General features: G+C 40.2%; 1 protein-coding gene across 2 annotated transcripts in view; it reads left to right on the top strand.

The window, feature by feature from the left end:
• BUD13 (BUD13 homolog) overlaps nt 1-12,224 on the top strand; it is a 31,810-nt gene extending 19,586 nt beyond the window's left edge. For both annotated transcript variants that reach the window (XM_055306437.1, XM_055306438.1), the window contains exon 10: nt 11,834-12,224. In XM_055306437.1, the coding sequence (XP_055162412.1) occupies nt 11,834-11,927 (94 nt within the window). In that variant the 3' untranslated portion in view covers nt 11,928-12,224. The remainder of the gene's footprint in view (nt 1-11,833) is intronic.
• Nucleotides 12,225-18,112: the final 5,888 nt, after the last annotated feature.

The following is an 18,112-nucleotide window of genomic DNA, read 5'->3' as shown; positions in this document are numbered from 1 at the left end:
TAAAGTCCTTTTTCTGTTCAGGGATCCAATGCAGGATCTCACATCGCATGTAGCTGTCATACCCTTTAGTCTTCTTTAACCTGTGACAGTTTCTCAGTATTTTTGCTTTTTGTAACCCTGACAGCTTTTTGTAATATGGTCATTTATTTTGTAGAATGTCCCTCAAGTTGGGTTCATTTGATGTTTTTCTCATGATTAGACCAAGATAATGGGTTTTTGGAAAGAATGCTACAGTGGTGAAGTGCCCTTCCCATCACATCATTTTAACAAGTACCACAGGACATTCCTAATGATGCTAATAAACTTAATCACTTCATTAAGGTAGTGAGTGTTTGCCAAGTTTCTCCACTTTAAAGTTGCTCTTTTTCCCCTTTCATACTCTGCTCTCTAGAAGTGAATTACTAAATTCAGCTTGCACTCAAAAGATGACCTATGGGTAGGATATCTACATGTAATATTTGGACCTTTTTTTTTTTTTTTTTTTTGGACCTTTTCTATAAGGATTTGTTTCATTACCCCATTTATTTTAGTCATCTATTTTTAGCAGTAATAAGTCATGTATATTTTATACTATTGTAATCCAGTAATATTTATTTTTGTTGCTCAAATCATTCTGTTCTTCAGCCACTGGGAATTCTTTAAAGTGTCCTTTTGTCTGCCCTATCCTTTTATTTTTTGAGCACTCTCTGACTTTCTGGTATTACAGGATGCTCCAGATTCATCTTGAATTTTCTCTGTCCTGACTCTAGAATTAGCTATTTCTCCAACGGGCCCTAGTGGCTGCTTTTAATGGATAATGGTATTTAGGAACCAAGATCTGACTTGTACAAGTACTTGTTACTGGGATGTCATTGTTTCTGGGCCCTGATAATAGACAGAGCTAGGTAGTACATGTGTAGTAATCCATGTATACACAATGTCTGTCATTATTTCTGTACCTATTTACTATGTGTCTGTATACATACATGTTTATACAGATACATAAATATGAGTTCATACTGGTATAACTGACTCTAATGCAGTATCACCCTTTTTTTTTTGTTTATAACTTTCTCCTCCAACACTGAGAAACCTGGCACCCACCATCTACCATCCGCTTTGCTTACCTCAGTATACACATAACAGTTTCAGAATTGAGAAATGAAATGAGAAACAGATTTCCAACTAAAGTATAGTATTCATGTGTAGTTGCTTTTACTCTTACCCTAATAATTTCTAGTGAAAGTACCATTTTCCAACATAACTTAAAAGGTCAACTCCCTGCCTTCCCACTCCCATACTATTATGTCATATATTTATGATATAGTTAGATTTATTTGTCATAGTCTATAGTCTATCCTGGGATCTCCTGACACCTGGGTGATTTTTCCTTTTTAGAGTTTGCTTATATTAGCATTTACTTTTTATGGTCTGTGGTTCTGTGGGGTTTGACAAACGCATAGAGTCATCCATTCATTACCCTAGTACTATATATAGAACAGTTCCATCATCCTAAAATTTCCTCCGTAAGTCTTCTTTTAGTTAGTTACACCTTTTCCACCAAACCCTTGTGATTAGTGCTTTGTTTTTTGTGCCTATAGTTTTGCCTTTTTCAGAGTATCACATGAATGAAATCAAACAATATGCAGCCTCTTGAGTCTGACTTATTGCACTTAGCAAAATGCTTTTTAAGATTCATCCATGTTCTTGCATGCATATCCCATTTTATGGATGTGCCATTTTGTTTATTCCCCAGTTGGACATCTTTGTTGCTTACTGTTTTTAGTGACTGTGAATAAAGCTGCAATAAACATTTGTGTATAGAGTTTTATGTGGACATAGTTTTCAGTTTGCTTGGGTAAATACCCACTGATTGCTGGATTATATGGTGAACTTTATAAGAAACTGCCAACTATCTTCCCATTGGCTATACCATTTTATGTTAGACCAAAGAATGAGAATACCCACTGCTCCGTATCCTTCCTTACTTAGCCTTTGGTATTGTCAGTGTTTTGGATTTTAGGTGTGCACATTCAGTATTGGATTTTAATTTCTCTGTTATTATTTCAGCTAAGTCTCTGCAATGTTTACTCTAAGATCAGTTTCTGTCTTTAACTTACCATGGCCTACTGAGAGTTATAACTGTACTGTTTCACATAGAATATAAGAACCTTCTAACACTATATAGTTCCATCCACCCTCAGTTCTGTGTGCTACTGTTGTCATGTATATAACATAAATGGTATAGATCCTACAATACAGTATTCTAATTTTTATAGTTACTTAAAAAAAAAACTAAGAAAACAAAATGTATAGGTGTTAATATTTAACTCACATAGCTACCATTTCTGGTGCTCTTTTTTCTTTCCTCTGAACAACCTTTTTTTTTTTAATTTTATTTATTGATTTGAGGGGGGGGAGAGAGAGAGAGCATGGGGGAGGGGCAGAGGGAGAGGGAGAAGCGGACTCCCCACTGAGCAGGGATCCCACTGTGGTACTTGATCCCAGGACCCTGGGATCAGACCTGAGCTGAAAGCAGGTGCTTAACTGACTGAGCCACCCAGGCCCTCCTCTGAACAACTTTTAATATTCCGTTAGTGCAGGTTTATTGGCAACAAATTCTGTTTTTGTTGATATGAAATGTCTTTATTTCACCTTTATTTTTTCAAAACTTTAATTTTGAAATAATTTTAGACGAGAACTTGAAAAAATAGTAGTATGTTACAGTGTATCTTTTACCCAGCTTCCCCCAGTTATAATCTTACATAACTGTGGTACATTACTAAAATAAGGAAATTGATGTTGGCATAATTCTATTAAATTAGAGCCCTTTTTCTCACCTTCATTTCTGAAGGATAGTTTTACTGACATAGTGTTGGAGGAGGTCATCAAGAGGACATGACCACTGGTTGACTCACAAACTGGACCCAGGCAATCAGAGGGCTCTTACTGCCTCCCTTGTCCTTGGGATGTGTGTCCTTGTCTACTCTTCCCATAGTAACAACTGTTTCATGGCTGTAGCCTTCAGAGAGTAAGGTATTGTTGAGACCACCTGGGCCAAACATGTGATTGAACCCAGTTAAGGCCTCTGTATAAGTTTCTAAGATTCTGGTGGGTGGAAACCCAAGACAGACTTCAGGGTAAGTCCTCTTGTGTATTGAACCTGCCCCCTATCAAGCGGGAGTGGCCACCTCTTTATTCTGTGTATCCTTGCCCTCTGCATCTCAGGGCCAACTTCAGACTTCACCCGAGGAGTTCACAAGCTTGCGAGCCAACACATGGAACTCTGGATTGATAGTACTAGAGTTGGGTGACAGTTCTGCCAACTTTTTTGAGGGTGTTTCCGCATTTTTTGGCCTCCATTGTTTCTAATTAGAAGTCAGTCCTCAGTCCTCATTTGTTTCATTGTTACCTCCCCTCCCACACATACTTCTAAAGCATTGGTTTTCTCTGGCAGATTTTTTTTTTTTAAGATTTTATTTATTCATGAGAGAGACACACACACACACACACACACACACACACACACACACACACACACACAGAGGCAGAGACACAGGAGAGGGAGAAGCAGGCTCCATGCAGGGAGCCCAACATGGGACTGGATCCTAGGTCTCCAGGATCAGGCCCTGGGCTTAAGGCGGGGCTAAACCGCTGAGCCACCCGGGCTGCCCTCTGGCAGATTTTCTTCTGCTAGGCTTTCAGCAAGCAGTTTGACTATGAGATACTTCAGTGTGGCAGCAGCTACAGTTTCTGCTCAGTTCTTTTGGTTTCCACCTGCTGCTTTTTCATTGGGCCTAATGTGGGTTCCCCTGCACAAACATGGTTTAGCAGGTGGCCAAAGATGTGGGTGCAGTTTGTATTTTCTGGAGTTCATCTGTTTTGTAGGTCCCTCCCTTTCAGCGTTTCCTCCCTGATTTTCCAACTGCTCTGCCCTCTTTGCACCGACGCCTCGAGCCATTAAGCCTATGGCTTTCTGCCGCCATGAGCTGTGTATATTGGGAAGTGCCCTCTGGCAAAACGCCTTACAAATCTCTTCACACATAGATTCCTGTCCAGGTTCTGCCTGCTTTTTGGTCACTTTCCCATGCCTTCAAATAATTTCAAATACTTGCAGTTTTATATTTTGTCCAGATTTTATAACTGCTGAGGGTAGATTAGTCTGCTCAAGTTCCGCTGCTGTGCCGGAAATCCATTGCACCATTTCATATGGGCCTAAGGCATTGTTCTTCCCTCCCTTGAGCTGCTATTGAAAGCTGAGGCTCTAGTCTGATATTGGCAGGTATCCACAGGGTGGCTGTGGTTTCAGGCTAGTTTACTACTCTCTGCTTTGCAGTTTGCTGGATATAGGCTCTTTGGTAGTGGGAGCATATTTCAGAATGTTAATTTGTAGCCAGATGTAGATCTTTTTACAAGCCATAACCCTAAAGATTATCCCTGCTACACTGAGTAGCATCCCCCCCATTTTTTTTTTCTATTTAAAAAAAAAAATTCTGGATCCAAACTCAGAACTCTACCTGACCTAGGATTTTCCTGGCATTTGATCTGTTTCCCACTCTCCCAGTAGTTTTCTTCCACTTTGTATTTTTTTCTAGATCTTTCCTTTTAGTTCTCTTTTTCATCTTTGCTTTCTTTCTGATTATTCTTTTGTCACCTTTTCTAGGTTCGTCTGGTTTTGGCCCATGGCAAGTGAGCATTTCTGGAACAGATCTGTAGTTGGAAAAACCCCTAAGGTCAACTGACCTTAATCCCATTATTATTATTATTATTATTATTATTATTCAATTTGCCAACATATAGCATAACACCCAGTGCTCATCCCATCAAGTGCCCCCCTCAGTGCCTGTCACCCAGTCACCCCCACCCCCCACCCACTTCCCTTTTCACCACCCCTTGTTTGTTTCCCAGAGTTAGGAGTCTCTCATGTTCTGTCTCCCTTTCTGATATTTCCCACTCACTTTTTCTCCTTTCCCCTTTATTCCCTTTCACTATTTTTTATATTCCCCAAATGAATGAGACCATATAATAATTTTGTCCTTCTGCGATTGACTTATTTCACTCAGCATAATACCCTCCAGTTCCATCCATGTCAAAGCAAATGGTGGGTATTTGTCATTTCTAATGGTTGAGTAATATCCATTGTATACATATACCATGTCTTCTTTATTCATTCATCTTTCGATGGACACCGAGGCTCCTTCCACAGTTTGGCTATTGTGGACATTGCTGCTAGAAACATCGGGGTGCAGGTGTCCCGGCGTTTCACTGCATCTGTATCTTTGGGGTAAATCCCCAGCAATACAATTGCTGGGTCATAGGGCAGATCTATTTTTAACTCTTTGAGGAACCTCCACACAGTTTTCCAGGGTGGCTGTACCAGTTCACATTCCTACCAACAGTGCAAGAGAGTTCCCCTTTCTCCGCATCCTCTCCAACATTTGTTGTTTCCTGCCTTGTTAATTTTCCCCATTCTCATTGGTCTGAGGTGGTATCTCATTGTGGTTTTGATTTGTATTTCCCTGATGGCAAGTGATATGGAGCATTTTCTCATGTGCTTGTTGGCCATGTCTGTGTCTTCCTCTGTGAGATTTCTGTTCATGTCTTTTGCCCATTTCATGATTGGATTGTTTGTTTCTTTGCTGTTGAGTTTAATAAGTTCTTTATAGATCTTGGATACTAGCCCTTTATCTGATAGGTCTTTTTTTTTTTTTTTTAAGATTTTATTCATTTATTCACGAGAGATAGAGAGGCAGAGACACAGGCAGAGGGAGAAGCAGGCTCCACTCTGGGAGCCCGACACCAGTCTATCCCAGGACTCCGGGATCGCGCCCTGGGCCAAAGGCAGGCGCTAAACCGCTGAGCCACCCAAGGATCCCCTGATAGGTCATTTGCAAATATCTTCTCCCATTCTGTAGGTTGTCTTTTAGTTTTGTTGACTGTTTCTTTTGCTGTGCAAAAGCTTCTTATCTTGATGAAGTCCCAATAGTTCATTTTTGTTTTTGTGTCTCTTGCCTTCATTCTCAGTGGGGAAACACTGGGAGCCTTTCCTCTAAGATCAGGAACAAGACAGGGATGTCCACTCTCACCACTGCTATTCAACATAGTACTAGAAGTCCTAGCCTCAGCAGTCAAGCAACAAAAAGAAATAAAAGGCATTCAAATTGGCAAAAAAGAAGTCAAACTCTCCCTCTTCACAGATGACATGATACTGTACATAGAAAACCCAAAAGCCTCCACCCCAAGATTGCTAGAACTCATACAGCAATTTGGCAGTGTGGCAGGATACAAAGTCAATGCCCAGAAGTCAGTGGCATTTCTATACACTAACAATGAGACTGAAGAAAGAGAAATTAAGGAGTCAGTCCCATTTACAATTGCACCCAAAAGCATAAGATACCTAGGAATAAACCTAACCAAAGAGGTAAAGGATCTATACCCTAAAAACTACAGAACACTTCTGAAAGAAATTGAGGAAAACACAGAGAGATGGAAAAATATTCCATGCTCATGGATTGGAAGAATTAATATTGTGGAAATGTCAATGCTACCCAGGGTAATTTACACATTTAATGCAATCCCTATCAAAATACCATAGACTTTCTTCAGAGAGTTGGAACAAATTATCTTAAGATTTGTGTGGAATCAGAAAAGACCCCAAATAGCCAGGGGACTATTAAAAAAGAAAACCATAGCTGGGGGCATCACAATGCCAGGTTTCAGGTTGTACTACAAAGCTGTGGTCATCAAGACAGTGTGGTACTGGTAATCGCATTATTATTTAAAAGACAAACTGAGGCTGAGATAAATGGAATGACTTACTGGGTTTTTAAGCTTTACTGAGAAAGCTAGAATTAAAATCCTGGGCTCCTGATTCTGTAGTCCGAGACTTTTCTACTGTGAGTTCTCTTGCAGGTTTGTTTGTTTGTTTGTTTGTTTGTTTTTTGATTCTGTAGGGTTTGATTTGTTATTCTTATGTCCTTCATCTGCATGATCATATTAGTGTTGATTCTCCAAGGCAAAAAACAATGGTTTCCTTGGTGATCTAGAATATTCTGCATACTTATAAGGTTAGAGATGGAACTATCTGTTAATAAGCTTCCCTTCTTCCTAAAACATTCTGTTACTTAGTTTACTCATCCCTTATGGAAGGCACAAGGAAAGAGGGAAGGCTGTTACCTCAGTTTAGTAACACTTAGCATAGATGTGATTACTTTTAGCAGGTATGTACTAGGTACCAGTTTCTTACAATTAGTGAGAGAGAATCTTTGAGCCTAGGAAATCACTTTCTATTTAGAGGAGAAAGACAAGTAAATAATCAGTGGTACTTGCTAAGTATTATTATAGAGAGTTTTCAAGATGCTTTGGAAGCACAAAAGAAGAATAAATTTAGCCTTGGGAGTGTGGTTAGGGAAGGCTTCCTAGAACGTGCATGAGCTTAGTCTTAGGGGATTATCAGTCCAGCCAACTGAAGAAGGAAAGGGAGGAGATTTAAAGAAGGGGATCCTATATGTGTGAAGTCATAAGGATATGCAGCATCGTAGTGTTACGGAAAGGCAGTTGTAAGCAGTTTGCTATTGTTGGATAGCATGAAGCATGGAGTAGAGTATAGGAGATGGACTGGAAAAGTAAGCAGGGGCCTGGTCTCAGTAAGCTTTGGAAACATTTCTGAGTGTGGTCTTCACTCTAAAAGCAAAGAAGGAAAAAAAAAACGAAAAGCAAAGGAGAGTCAGTGAAGGATTGACGCAGCTCTGCATTTTAGATAGATGAGCAGTAATTTGATGCATTTGAAAAGCACAGGTCTGGAAGTGAAGAGACAAGGCACAAGGTTGTTGCAGTAGGTGAGGGTAGAGGAGACAGACCGAGGCCTGAACTGTGGCAGGGGGAGTGGAATGGAGAGAAGAGGAGATGGGGAAGTGCTCAGGGGATAAGGTAGTAGGACCTGGCGACTGGACTTGGCCATAAGGAAGGTTACTGGTGACCTTAAAGAGAGCGAACTCTGTGGCATGGTGAGACAAAAGCCAGGGTCTAATGTGTTAAGGAATGAATGAAAAGTGAGGAAGTGTAGACAGTGACTACAGGCCCTTTCAAGAAGTTTATGTAAGAAGACGGAATGCATAGTATTGAAGGGAGTTGAGGTTGACTCTGAAATTTTCATGACACCCCACTCCTGGTTCTTTTCTTCTTCTTGGCCATCTTTATGAACTCTCTTCCCTCTTTGTGCCCTAAATGTTGCTAGGGGCTCCATCCCTATCCTTAGCTGTTCTCACTCTGGCTGAATCTTATTTAGTCATACCTTCAGTTACCACCTATGTATGTAAGTGATCCCCAGATCTGTGTTTGCAGTTTAGTCTGGCGTAAATAGCTGTGCATTGGATTTCTGTATTGATATGTATCTGAGGCACCTTGAATGCAATGTATTCAAAAGAGGTCATCAGCCTCCATTCCCCTAACTTGCTCCTCTTCCTGTTTTATCCTGCTTAGTGCAGCCTCATTCATCTGGTTACTAAAATTATTAACCTGTGAGTCAAACTTTCCTCCCCTTTCTTTGCTCTTACCTAATCTATCATGAAGTCTCCTTTATCATTGCTTTAATCATCTGTTGCCTGTACCTTGCAGTAACTTTCCTGCCTTCAGTCTCCTCCAGAGTGATCTTTTTGAAATACAGTTTCTGCTCCTGTTTCAAATCTATTCCTTCTGGATAAAATCTGAGCTTTTTAACTTTGTCTCATGCTATTCCCTTCATCATACTTTAGGCTCTAGCTATATCAGTTTGCCTTTGGTTCCCTGCATGTACCAAGCTATTTCTTATTTTTGCATCTTTGTTCTTGTTAGTCATGTTGTGCTCTGCCCTGAAATGCTCTCTCCTGACCTTTCTGGTCTTCCCTACCTCCAACTCTGTTGTTAGCTCTATCTTTCCAGACTTAATTTAGGGGCTACCTTCACAAAGTCTTTCCTGACCATTCCTGTTCATCTCTTTCCCAAGTTGAGTAAGATCCCCATTCTGCTTCTAAGATACCTATTGTATATTTCCACTGCAGTTTATGGTTTTTATTTAATTATTGGTATAAATGTCTGTGTCCTCCACTAGTCTGAATTCATCAGAACAGATGCTATGTCATACTCATTTTCATGACACAGTGCCTAGTATGTACAGGTGCATCTCAGAGATTACTGGGGGTCTGGTTCCAGACCACCACAATTAAGTGAAAATGACAGATTAATTTTTTGGTTCCCTAATATGTGTTAAAGTTATGTGTATACTATGCTATAGTTTATTAAGTGTGCAGTGGCATTATGTCTAAAAAAACCCCCAATGTATCTACCTTAATTAAAAAATACTTTATTCCTAAAAAAAGATAACCATCATCTGAACTTTCAGAAAGTCATAATATTTTTGTTGGTGGAGAGTCCTGCCCCAAAGTGGATGGCTGCTGACTCATCAGGGTGGTGATTGCTGAAGGCTGGGGTGGCTGTGGCAAGTTCTTAAAATAAGACAACAGTGAGATTTGCTACATAATGTGACTCTTCTTTCGTGGATGATTTCTTTGTAGGATACAATGCTGTTTGATAGTATTTTACCCACAGTAGAACTTCTTTCAGAATTGGAATCCGTCCTCTCATACCTTGCCACAGCTTTATTAGCTGCATTTAGGTAATATTCTAAATCCTTTGTTGTTACCTCAATGGTCTTCACAGCATCTTCACTAAGAGTAGATTCCATCTCAGGAAACCACTTTCTTTGTTCATTTGTGCAACTCCTCATACATTCAAGTTTTGTCATGAGACTGTAGCAATGCAGTCCCATCTTCAGGCTTTACTTCTGATTCTGGTTCTCTTACTATTCCTCCCACATCAGTGGGTACTTTCTCCACTGAAGTCTTGAATCCCTCAAAGTGACATGAGGGTTGCCATCAAATTCTTCTCAATTCTTGTTAATGTTGATATTTTGACTTCTTCCCATGAATTATAAATATTCTTTTTTAAAAAATAAATATTCTTAATGGCATCAAGAATAGTGAATCCTTTCAATTTACTTTGCCCCCATCCATCAGAGGAATCACTATCAATGGCAGTAATAACCTTATGAAATGTATTCCTTAAATAAGAAGACTTAAAAGTCAAAATGACATCTTGATCCATGGGCTGCAGAATGCATGTTGTGTTAGCGGGCACGAAAACATTCATCTCATTGTCCATCTCCATTAGAGCTCTTGGGTGACCGGGTGCATTGTCAGTGAGCAGTAACGTTTTGAGAGGAGTCTTTTTTAATGAGCAGTAGATCTGAACAATGGGCTTAAAATATTTGCGAAACCGTGTTGTAAACAACTGTGCTGTCATCTAGGCTTTGTCCATTTATAGAGATTAGGCAGGGGAGATTTAGCACAATTCTTAAGAGCCCTGGGATTTCTGGACTGGTAAATGAGCAGTGGCTTCAACTTCGAGTCACCAGCTGTATTCACGCTTTAGCAAGAATCAGCCTGTCCTTTGAAGCTTTGAAGCCAGGCACTGATGTCCTTCTCTGGCTATGAAAGTCCTAAAGGCATCTTCTTCCAGTAGGACCCTGTTAAATCTACATTGAGCATCTGTTTAGTGTAGCCACTTTCACTGACTATCTTAGCTAGATCATCTGGATAACTTGCTGCAGCTTCTGTATCACCACCTGCTGCTTTCCCTTGCACTTCTGTGTTATGGAGATGACTGCTTTCCTTGAACCTCATGAACCCACCTCTGCTAGCCTCAGACTTTTCTTCTGCAGCTTCCCCACCTCTCTCAGCCTTCATAGACTTGAAAAGCATTAGGGCCTTGCTCTGGATTAGGCTTTGGCTTAAAGGAAAGTTACAGCTGATTTGATCTTCTATCCAGACCACTAAAACTTGCTCCATTATCAGCAGCAAGGCTTTTTTGCTTCCTTACCATTTGTTTGTTCCTTGGAGTAGCACTTTTAATTTTCTTCAGTAACTTTTCCTTTGAATTTACAACCTGACCAATTGATGCGAGAGGTGTAGCTTTTGGCCTGTCTTGGCTTTTGACATGCCTTCCTCACTAAGCTTAATCATTTTTCTAGCTTTAAAGTGAGACGTGTGACTCTTCCTTTTACTTGAACACTTAGAGGCTGTTGTAAGGTCATTAATTGTCCTAATTTCAATATTGTTGTGTCTCAGGGAATAGGGATGCTAGAGGAGAGGGAGAGAGATGGGGGAATGGCCCATTGGTGGAGCAGTTGGAACACAAACAACATGTGTCAACTAAGTTTTCCATCTTATATGGGCATAATTCATGGCATCCACAAACAGTTTACAGTAGTTACATCAAAGATAACTGATTGAGGATCACCATAACAAATAATGAGAAAGTCGGAAATACTGCAAGAGTTACCAAAGTGTGACACAGAGGCACTAAGTGAGCAAATGCTGTTGGAAAAATGGCGTCTGTAGACTTGCTTGAATGTGGGGTTGCCACAAACCTTCAGTTTGTAAAAAAAAATGCATTCTGTGAAGTGCAATAAAGTGAAGTGCAATTAAATGAGATACACCTGTAATGAGAATTCACTAAATTCTTGTGTAATGAGTGGATAAATTATGAGACATAGACATCAGCTGAGAGTGAGTTGGGCCTGCAGATTGGTAGGTAAATGTCTGAAACAGTTGTCAAGAGAGTGGCAAAGAGTGTGGACAAGAACTAATGAAAGGATCAGTCATGTATTTTAGCTTCTTGATTCTGTTGCATATGCCTTAAATATTTTCACATGCCTGCCCTACTGTCCTCCTTGTTCATTAGGTTGTGAACGCTTCTCTGTTTTCACAAATAAATGTCCAGTTCAGGATTCTGGCTGACCAGTGTCTCTTGATTGCAGATCCAATGGATTTGAACAGAAGCGCTTTGCCAGGCTTGCCAGCAAGAAGGCGGTGGAGGAACTTGCCTACAAGTGGAGTGTTGAGGATATGTAACCTTTCTGAGGCGGTGGGGTGGCGGTGGGTTGTGCTAGTGGATATCAGGCAGCCAGACATCAGCTGTACCAGTTGTCGATGCTAATAATCAGGGTCCACACAGACCAGCAACTTGAATGCCAGTTTTGACTACAGAAGAATATTTTAAGACCTGATGTTTGGACTGAGGCGCTTGAACTTCTCAGGTGTGCCAACACTGGCTATTGCTGGCCTGCAGAGGAAGGGTTGATTTTTCAGTGTCCCAGGGTTTGTTCTTGGTTAGGATTTTTTCTTTTTTAATAAACATGCATTTATTTTTCCAAATGATGTTCTTAACTGGGTTTTCTGTTTTGGGGAAGAATACAAGCTAATGTTGAATGAACCCCCATGGATCTTGAAGGTGATGGTTGGATTTTTCATTAATCTAAAAAGCATTGTGAGTACAAACTTCAACAGCGGTGGGTACTTCCTTTTAGAAAATACGAATTAGTGCTAAACTAGACTTAGAAATAGACATATCTGTCTGGAGACATGGTATATACTAAAGGTAGTGTTACAAATTAATGGGGAAGAAATAGGTATGGTGCTTAGAAAATTGGCTTATGTATGGACAAAAATAAAGTTGGATCCCTACCTCAAACCATATAAAACAAAGACGTCCTAAAGCGATTAAAACTCTAATTGAGAGGTAAAATGTTAAAGCCAGTAGGAAAAATCAGAAAATGTCATCGTGACCTTGGGATGAGGATAAATTTGTCAAATAAAATCCCCGAAGCGCAGTCTATAAGATCTGATACCTTCAACTACTTCATAATCAAAGATTTCTGGTCAACAAAGCATCTGATAGTCAAAGCTAAAGATGTGTATAGATTAGGAGAAAATATTTGCAGTGTTTAAAACTGACAAGGGATTGCGTATATAAAAGAGTATAGTAGAAGGAACTACAAATCAGGAAGAAAGACAAAACATAAAAATGGGCAAAGAATATAAATAGGTAAAATCTAAAGGGAAAACCAGAATGACTAATAAGAATATTACCTCACTGGTGATTAGATAAATGCAAATTAAAGTGTTAATGTGTTTCTACTTTATTGGTTTGGCAAAAATAAAAGACTGAGATTTCATGGGGGATGAAAACTCATGGGAGTTTCAACTGGTACATGAATTCCGGAGAACAAATAGGCAACACTTAATTGGAATTAAGTAATAATTGGGATGCATGAATGAGTTTTTAAGAGTATGACTCTGAAGCTATACTGACTGAGTTTGAATCCCAGATACGTGTTTTACTATTTGTGTGATCTTGGTAAGCCACTTAACTATGCCTTAGTTTCTTCATCTGTGAAATGGAGATAATCATACCTACGTTGTAGGAATAATTTATTTTCAGCTTAGAACAGTGCTTGGCATATATACATGTCACGAAATTATTAGCTCTTATTATCATCTTCCTAATCATCAGGCGTTGGTAGCCAGCTTTCAGCATAACCCAGTGATCCCTGACTCCTAGTATTCAAACCCTGTATAGAATAGGGCTGTTCTGCATAACCAGTAGGATGTACTGGAAATGTGTAACTTCTGAGGCTAGGTCATAAAAGACATTGAAACATCTATCTTGTACTTTCTTGGATCCCTTGCTCCAGACAAAGCCGGCTGCTATGTCAAGAGGACACTCAAGCAGCCCCCTGGAGAGGCCCTCGTGGAGAGGAACTTAGGCCTCTTACCCTACACAGCACTGAGTTACCTGACCCCAACCCCACCATGTGAGTGAACCACCTTGGAAGTGGATACTCTAGTTCCTTTCAAACCTTTAGATGAATGTGGTCCTGATTGACATGTGACCACAACCTCATGAGAGACCTGGAGCCAGGATCACCTAGTTCTAAACTCCTGACCCAAAGAAACAGTGAAATAATAGGTCTTCATTTTTTTTAAAAAGCTTTATTGAGATATAACTCACTATACAGTTTACTCATTTCCCATGAAGCACAGTTCAGTGGTTTTTAGATTATCACACGATTGTACACATATCATCACAATTTATTTTAGAACATTTGGATCACTCTGTGACTATGAGAACTTTGTATCCATTAGCCTCCATCACTCCCCACTTGTCCCCAACTCCCCCGCCCCCCCCCCCCCCGGCAACTACTGATCTGTCTCTCTAGATTTGCCTGTTTTAGACAATTCATGTAGTATGTGACTGGGGCTCTAATACAGTATGTGGCCGTTTGTGTCTAGCTCTTTTCACTGAGCATAATGTTTTTAAGTTTCATCTGTGTTGTAGTACATATCAGTCCTTCATTCCTCCTTTTGGCTCAATAATATTCCCTTGTGGATAGCATACATATCATTTATGCATTAGTCAATGGACATTTGCATTGTTTATACGTTCTGTTGTGAATGATGCTGCTGTGAGCATTTATGTCCAAGTTTTTGTATGGGTGTACATTTTCACTTCTCTTGGAGTAGAATTGCCAGGTCATATAGTAAACCCCATGTTTAACTTTTTGAGGAACTGCCAAACTTCCAAAGCAGCGTACGAGAGTTCCAGTTTCTCCACATCTTTGCCAACACCTATTTTTCTCTGCCTTGATTACAGCCATACTAGTGGGTGTAAAGTGGTATCTCATTGTGGTTTTGATTTGCACTTTCCTAATTCCTAATGTTTAACATTTTTATATATCTTCTTTGGAGAAATGTTTATTCAAATCCTTTGCCCGTTTTTCAGTTGGATTATCATATGTATATACGCACGCACACAAACACATACACACAGACACACCCGTATGTAGAATTCTTTATATATTCTGGTTGCAAGTTTCTTATCAGTTACATGATTTACCAACATTCATTCTCATTCTGTAGATGTTATTGTTTTAAGCTACTGAGTTTTGAGATAATTTGTTATACAGCAATAGGTAACTAATGCATTAAGAATGTATATACTCTACATCAAAGTACTTCCACTCCTGGCTATATCCTTCAGAGAAACTTGCACAGATCCACAAGGAGTTACATAAAAGGATGCTTATCTATATATAGTTTGGGTAGCAAGAAGCTGGAAGCAACTTAGATGTCTGTCCCTAAGGGAATTGATAAATAAAATGTGGTATATGCATATGATAGAATATTATAAAAGCAGTCAGATGCAAGCATTTAGGAACTGCTATGACATGATAGACTCCAGGTGAGGAAAATTAAAAAAAAAATCAGTTTACAGCGAAAACCAGCTAAGTAAATTAAACACACTAAACAATGTTTTTTAAGGAGAATATACACCTTAACTCACTGGAATAGGGTCTGTGGGAAGAGACAGAATGGGACTGGAAGAGGGAATGATGGAGGGAAAGGGAAACAGGAGAGGCCTCGTGTGGATGAACGTGGAGGGTGGTCACCTCAGTTCCATGCACCTGAGGCCCCAAGTGGAGATCAGAAACAAGGTCTTGCTCTAATAGAATTGACATTTTGCACTGTTATTAGGCTAAACTGTCATGACAACTATCAGATGGACTAACTTATCACAATAGAAGTTTTTTTTTCCTCCTTCATTCATGTAATGTCTAGGGTAGTTTCAGATTGGGTTAGTGGGAGGGGTACTCTATTCCATGCAGTTGTCTAGGGACCAGGCTGATGCCAATGCTAACACAGCCTCCAAGATTGCTTTGGGTGTTGTCCCTTTAGTGAGTTGAAAAGAACTTGGGAGATTGCTTGGCAGATGTAACAGGCCAGCTCTAGAAGTAGCACAAACTTCCACTCACATTCTGTTGGCTAGAACTTAGTTGCATGGTGCCCCTTAATTCAAGAAAGCCTCAGAAATGTAATGCATACCCAGGAAGAAGGGAAAAATGGATGTTTATGGACAGCTCTGGTCTCTGCTGCAGTGTCTTCTCAGACCCCTAAGAAAGGGTATCCACCCTCCGGCCATCTGAGACGTGGATTTTGAATTTTGAAATCTGAAAATTCCCAAAGGGACTCCATTCTCTAACTGGAGAGTCTCAGCTGGAGTCACTGTTGGAGATGTGTCTTCCTTAACTCTAGCTAGTGGCTGTCAGAGAAGTGCTTGGGAATAGAGATGAGGGTAAGCTTTATGTCTAGAATCTGCATCTGTGAGATGGAGGTATGTTAGAGAAGAGACAAGCTCAGAAAACAAGCTCTAAGGTTCTACAGTTAACATGAAGCACAGTTGGGACTAGAACCTAGTGTCTGGGTTGCACACTGCCTTTCTGGTCCTTTGGCTCCTTGCTATAAACATTTTGTAAAAAGATCCAAGGTTAGAAGATTAGTGGTGAAACTGGTGACATCCTAATAAAGTCTAGAGTTTACTTCCTAGAAATGTGCCATCATTAATTTCTTAGTTTTGACAGTTGTACCATAGTTACAGAAGAAGTTTAACAGTCAAGAGCTTTGAGTTAGAGAGTAACAAAACTCTGCATATTATCTTTACAACTAGCTCTAAGTTTAAATTTTTCCAAAATAAAAAGCTTATTTTATGAAAAGGCCCCAGTGAATATAGGCTCTTGGCCCTGGATCCTACTGTAAGTTACTACTTACAGTTAATACTTTTACAAGCTGTTTTGTAAGCCATCCCCTTTCCTTGACCAGAAGTGGCAGTGAGTACATTCAACTCCTAGCCCTTTGTCACAATTCTTGTACACAGCTGGGTTTTATTTCCATATATGGGTTTAGGTTTTTACCTTCATTTGAGTAGGGCCCCACACTTTCTTAGGAACACCTTGCGTTAAGAAACTGTTATGGACTGAGTGTCCTATCCCCCCACATTCCCATGTTGAAATCCTAACCCCAAGGTGATGGTATTATTAGGAGGTAGGAACTGTAGGAGGTGTTTAGGTCCTGAGAGGGTGGAGCCTCATGAATGAGATTAGCGACCTTGTAAAAAGAGACTCCAGAGAGCTCCCTTGCTCTTTTTACCATGTGAGGACACAGTGAGCTGACCTCTCAACAAGGAAGCCAGACCTTGTCAGACACCAAATCAATCTGCCAGTGTCTTGATCTTGGACTCCCAGCCTTCAGACTTGTGAGAAATAATTATATGTTAAGCTCTCCAGTCTATGTTTTGTTATAGCAGCCTGAATTAGACTAAGTAAGGCAGACTCCGGTTTTTTTGGAATCCTTAAACCACTTTTTTTCCCCCTTAACAAAGGAATCTGTTTTTAAGCAAAGACTGAGGTGGAGGAGAAGCAAATAGGTTCTTTGTAGATGAGCTTTGTGTTTAGTAGGTATTGGTGAAATTGATAAATTCCTTCTCTCTGATTTCTCTGCCTTTGTGTGTGTGAGCACCGCATGTCCTCCAGGGCAGAGACCTGCAAGCCTGTCCAGCAGGTGGCTGGCTGTCATTCCCCAGGCTGGCTACTAGAGGGCAGTGTGATATGCCTTTTCCTGACTGGGGAAAGGAGGGCCCTGGGTCTCATGCATGTTTTTCAAAGTAATAAGCCTTAGCCTCTCTCAGGAATACTTTCAGTTGCCTCTTCCACTTCTTGCCTGTCCCTTAAAACTAGAAATATAACCCTGTTTTCAATATGGTAAATATTTTTAAGAGGGAGATCTGGTATTTAGATTAGATCAGAGTCTCCCTTAGGCTTTGGAATACTTTCTCTACAGGGCAGGTTTGGTTTGTTTGAATCAAATTCAGACACTCCTGTCTTCCTTCCTTTCCTGTGCCACTTCCTCCACTCTGAAGTTTAGATTTAAGCAGCAGTGAGTAATACTAAAAACCCCTGGATTTTGCATCTTAAAAGGGTGAATTTTGTGGTATGTGAATTATAACCTCAAAGAATGTAAAGGGGGCAGCCCAGGTGGCTCAGCCGTTTAGCGCTGCCTTCGGCCCAGGGTGTAATCCTGGAGACCCGGGTTCGAGTCCCACATCAGGCTTCCTGCATGGAGCCTGTTTATCCCTCTGCCTGTGTCTCTGCCTCTCTCTCTGTGTGTCTCTCATGAATAAATAAATAAAATCTTAAAAAAAAAAAAGAATGTAAAGGGGAAAAAAGCAGTGAGGAGACACCGTAGCTCAAATAGAATGTAATTAATTGATGGTACTGACTTGAGAAAAGTCTTGATGCTTTGCCATTCATTGATTAATTAGAGGGAAACACTTGCACTTCTTTTTTCCCTCAGGTGTCTTGTAACACCACCGACCTTCTAGGACACACAGTGCATCATCGTTCCTTTCTAAGTAGCTTACTCAC

Source organism: Nyctereutes procyonoides, unplaced genomic scaffold, assembly GCF_905146905.1.
Source record: "Nyctereutes procyonoides isolate TBG_1078 unplaced genomic scaffold, NYPRO_anot_genome, whole genome shotgun sequence".
Taxonomy (NCBI): domain Eukaryota; kingdom Metazoa; phylum Chordata; class Mammalia; order Carnivora; family Canidae; genus Nyctereutes; species Nyctereutes procyonoides.
This window is presented reverse-complemented; position numbering and strand designations above follow the sequence as displayed.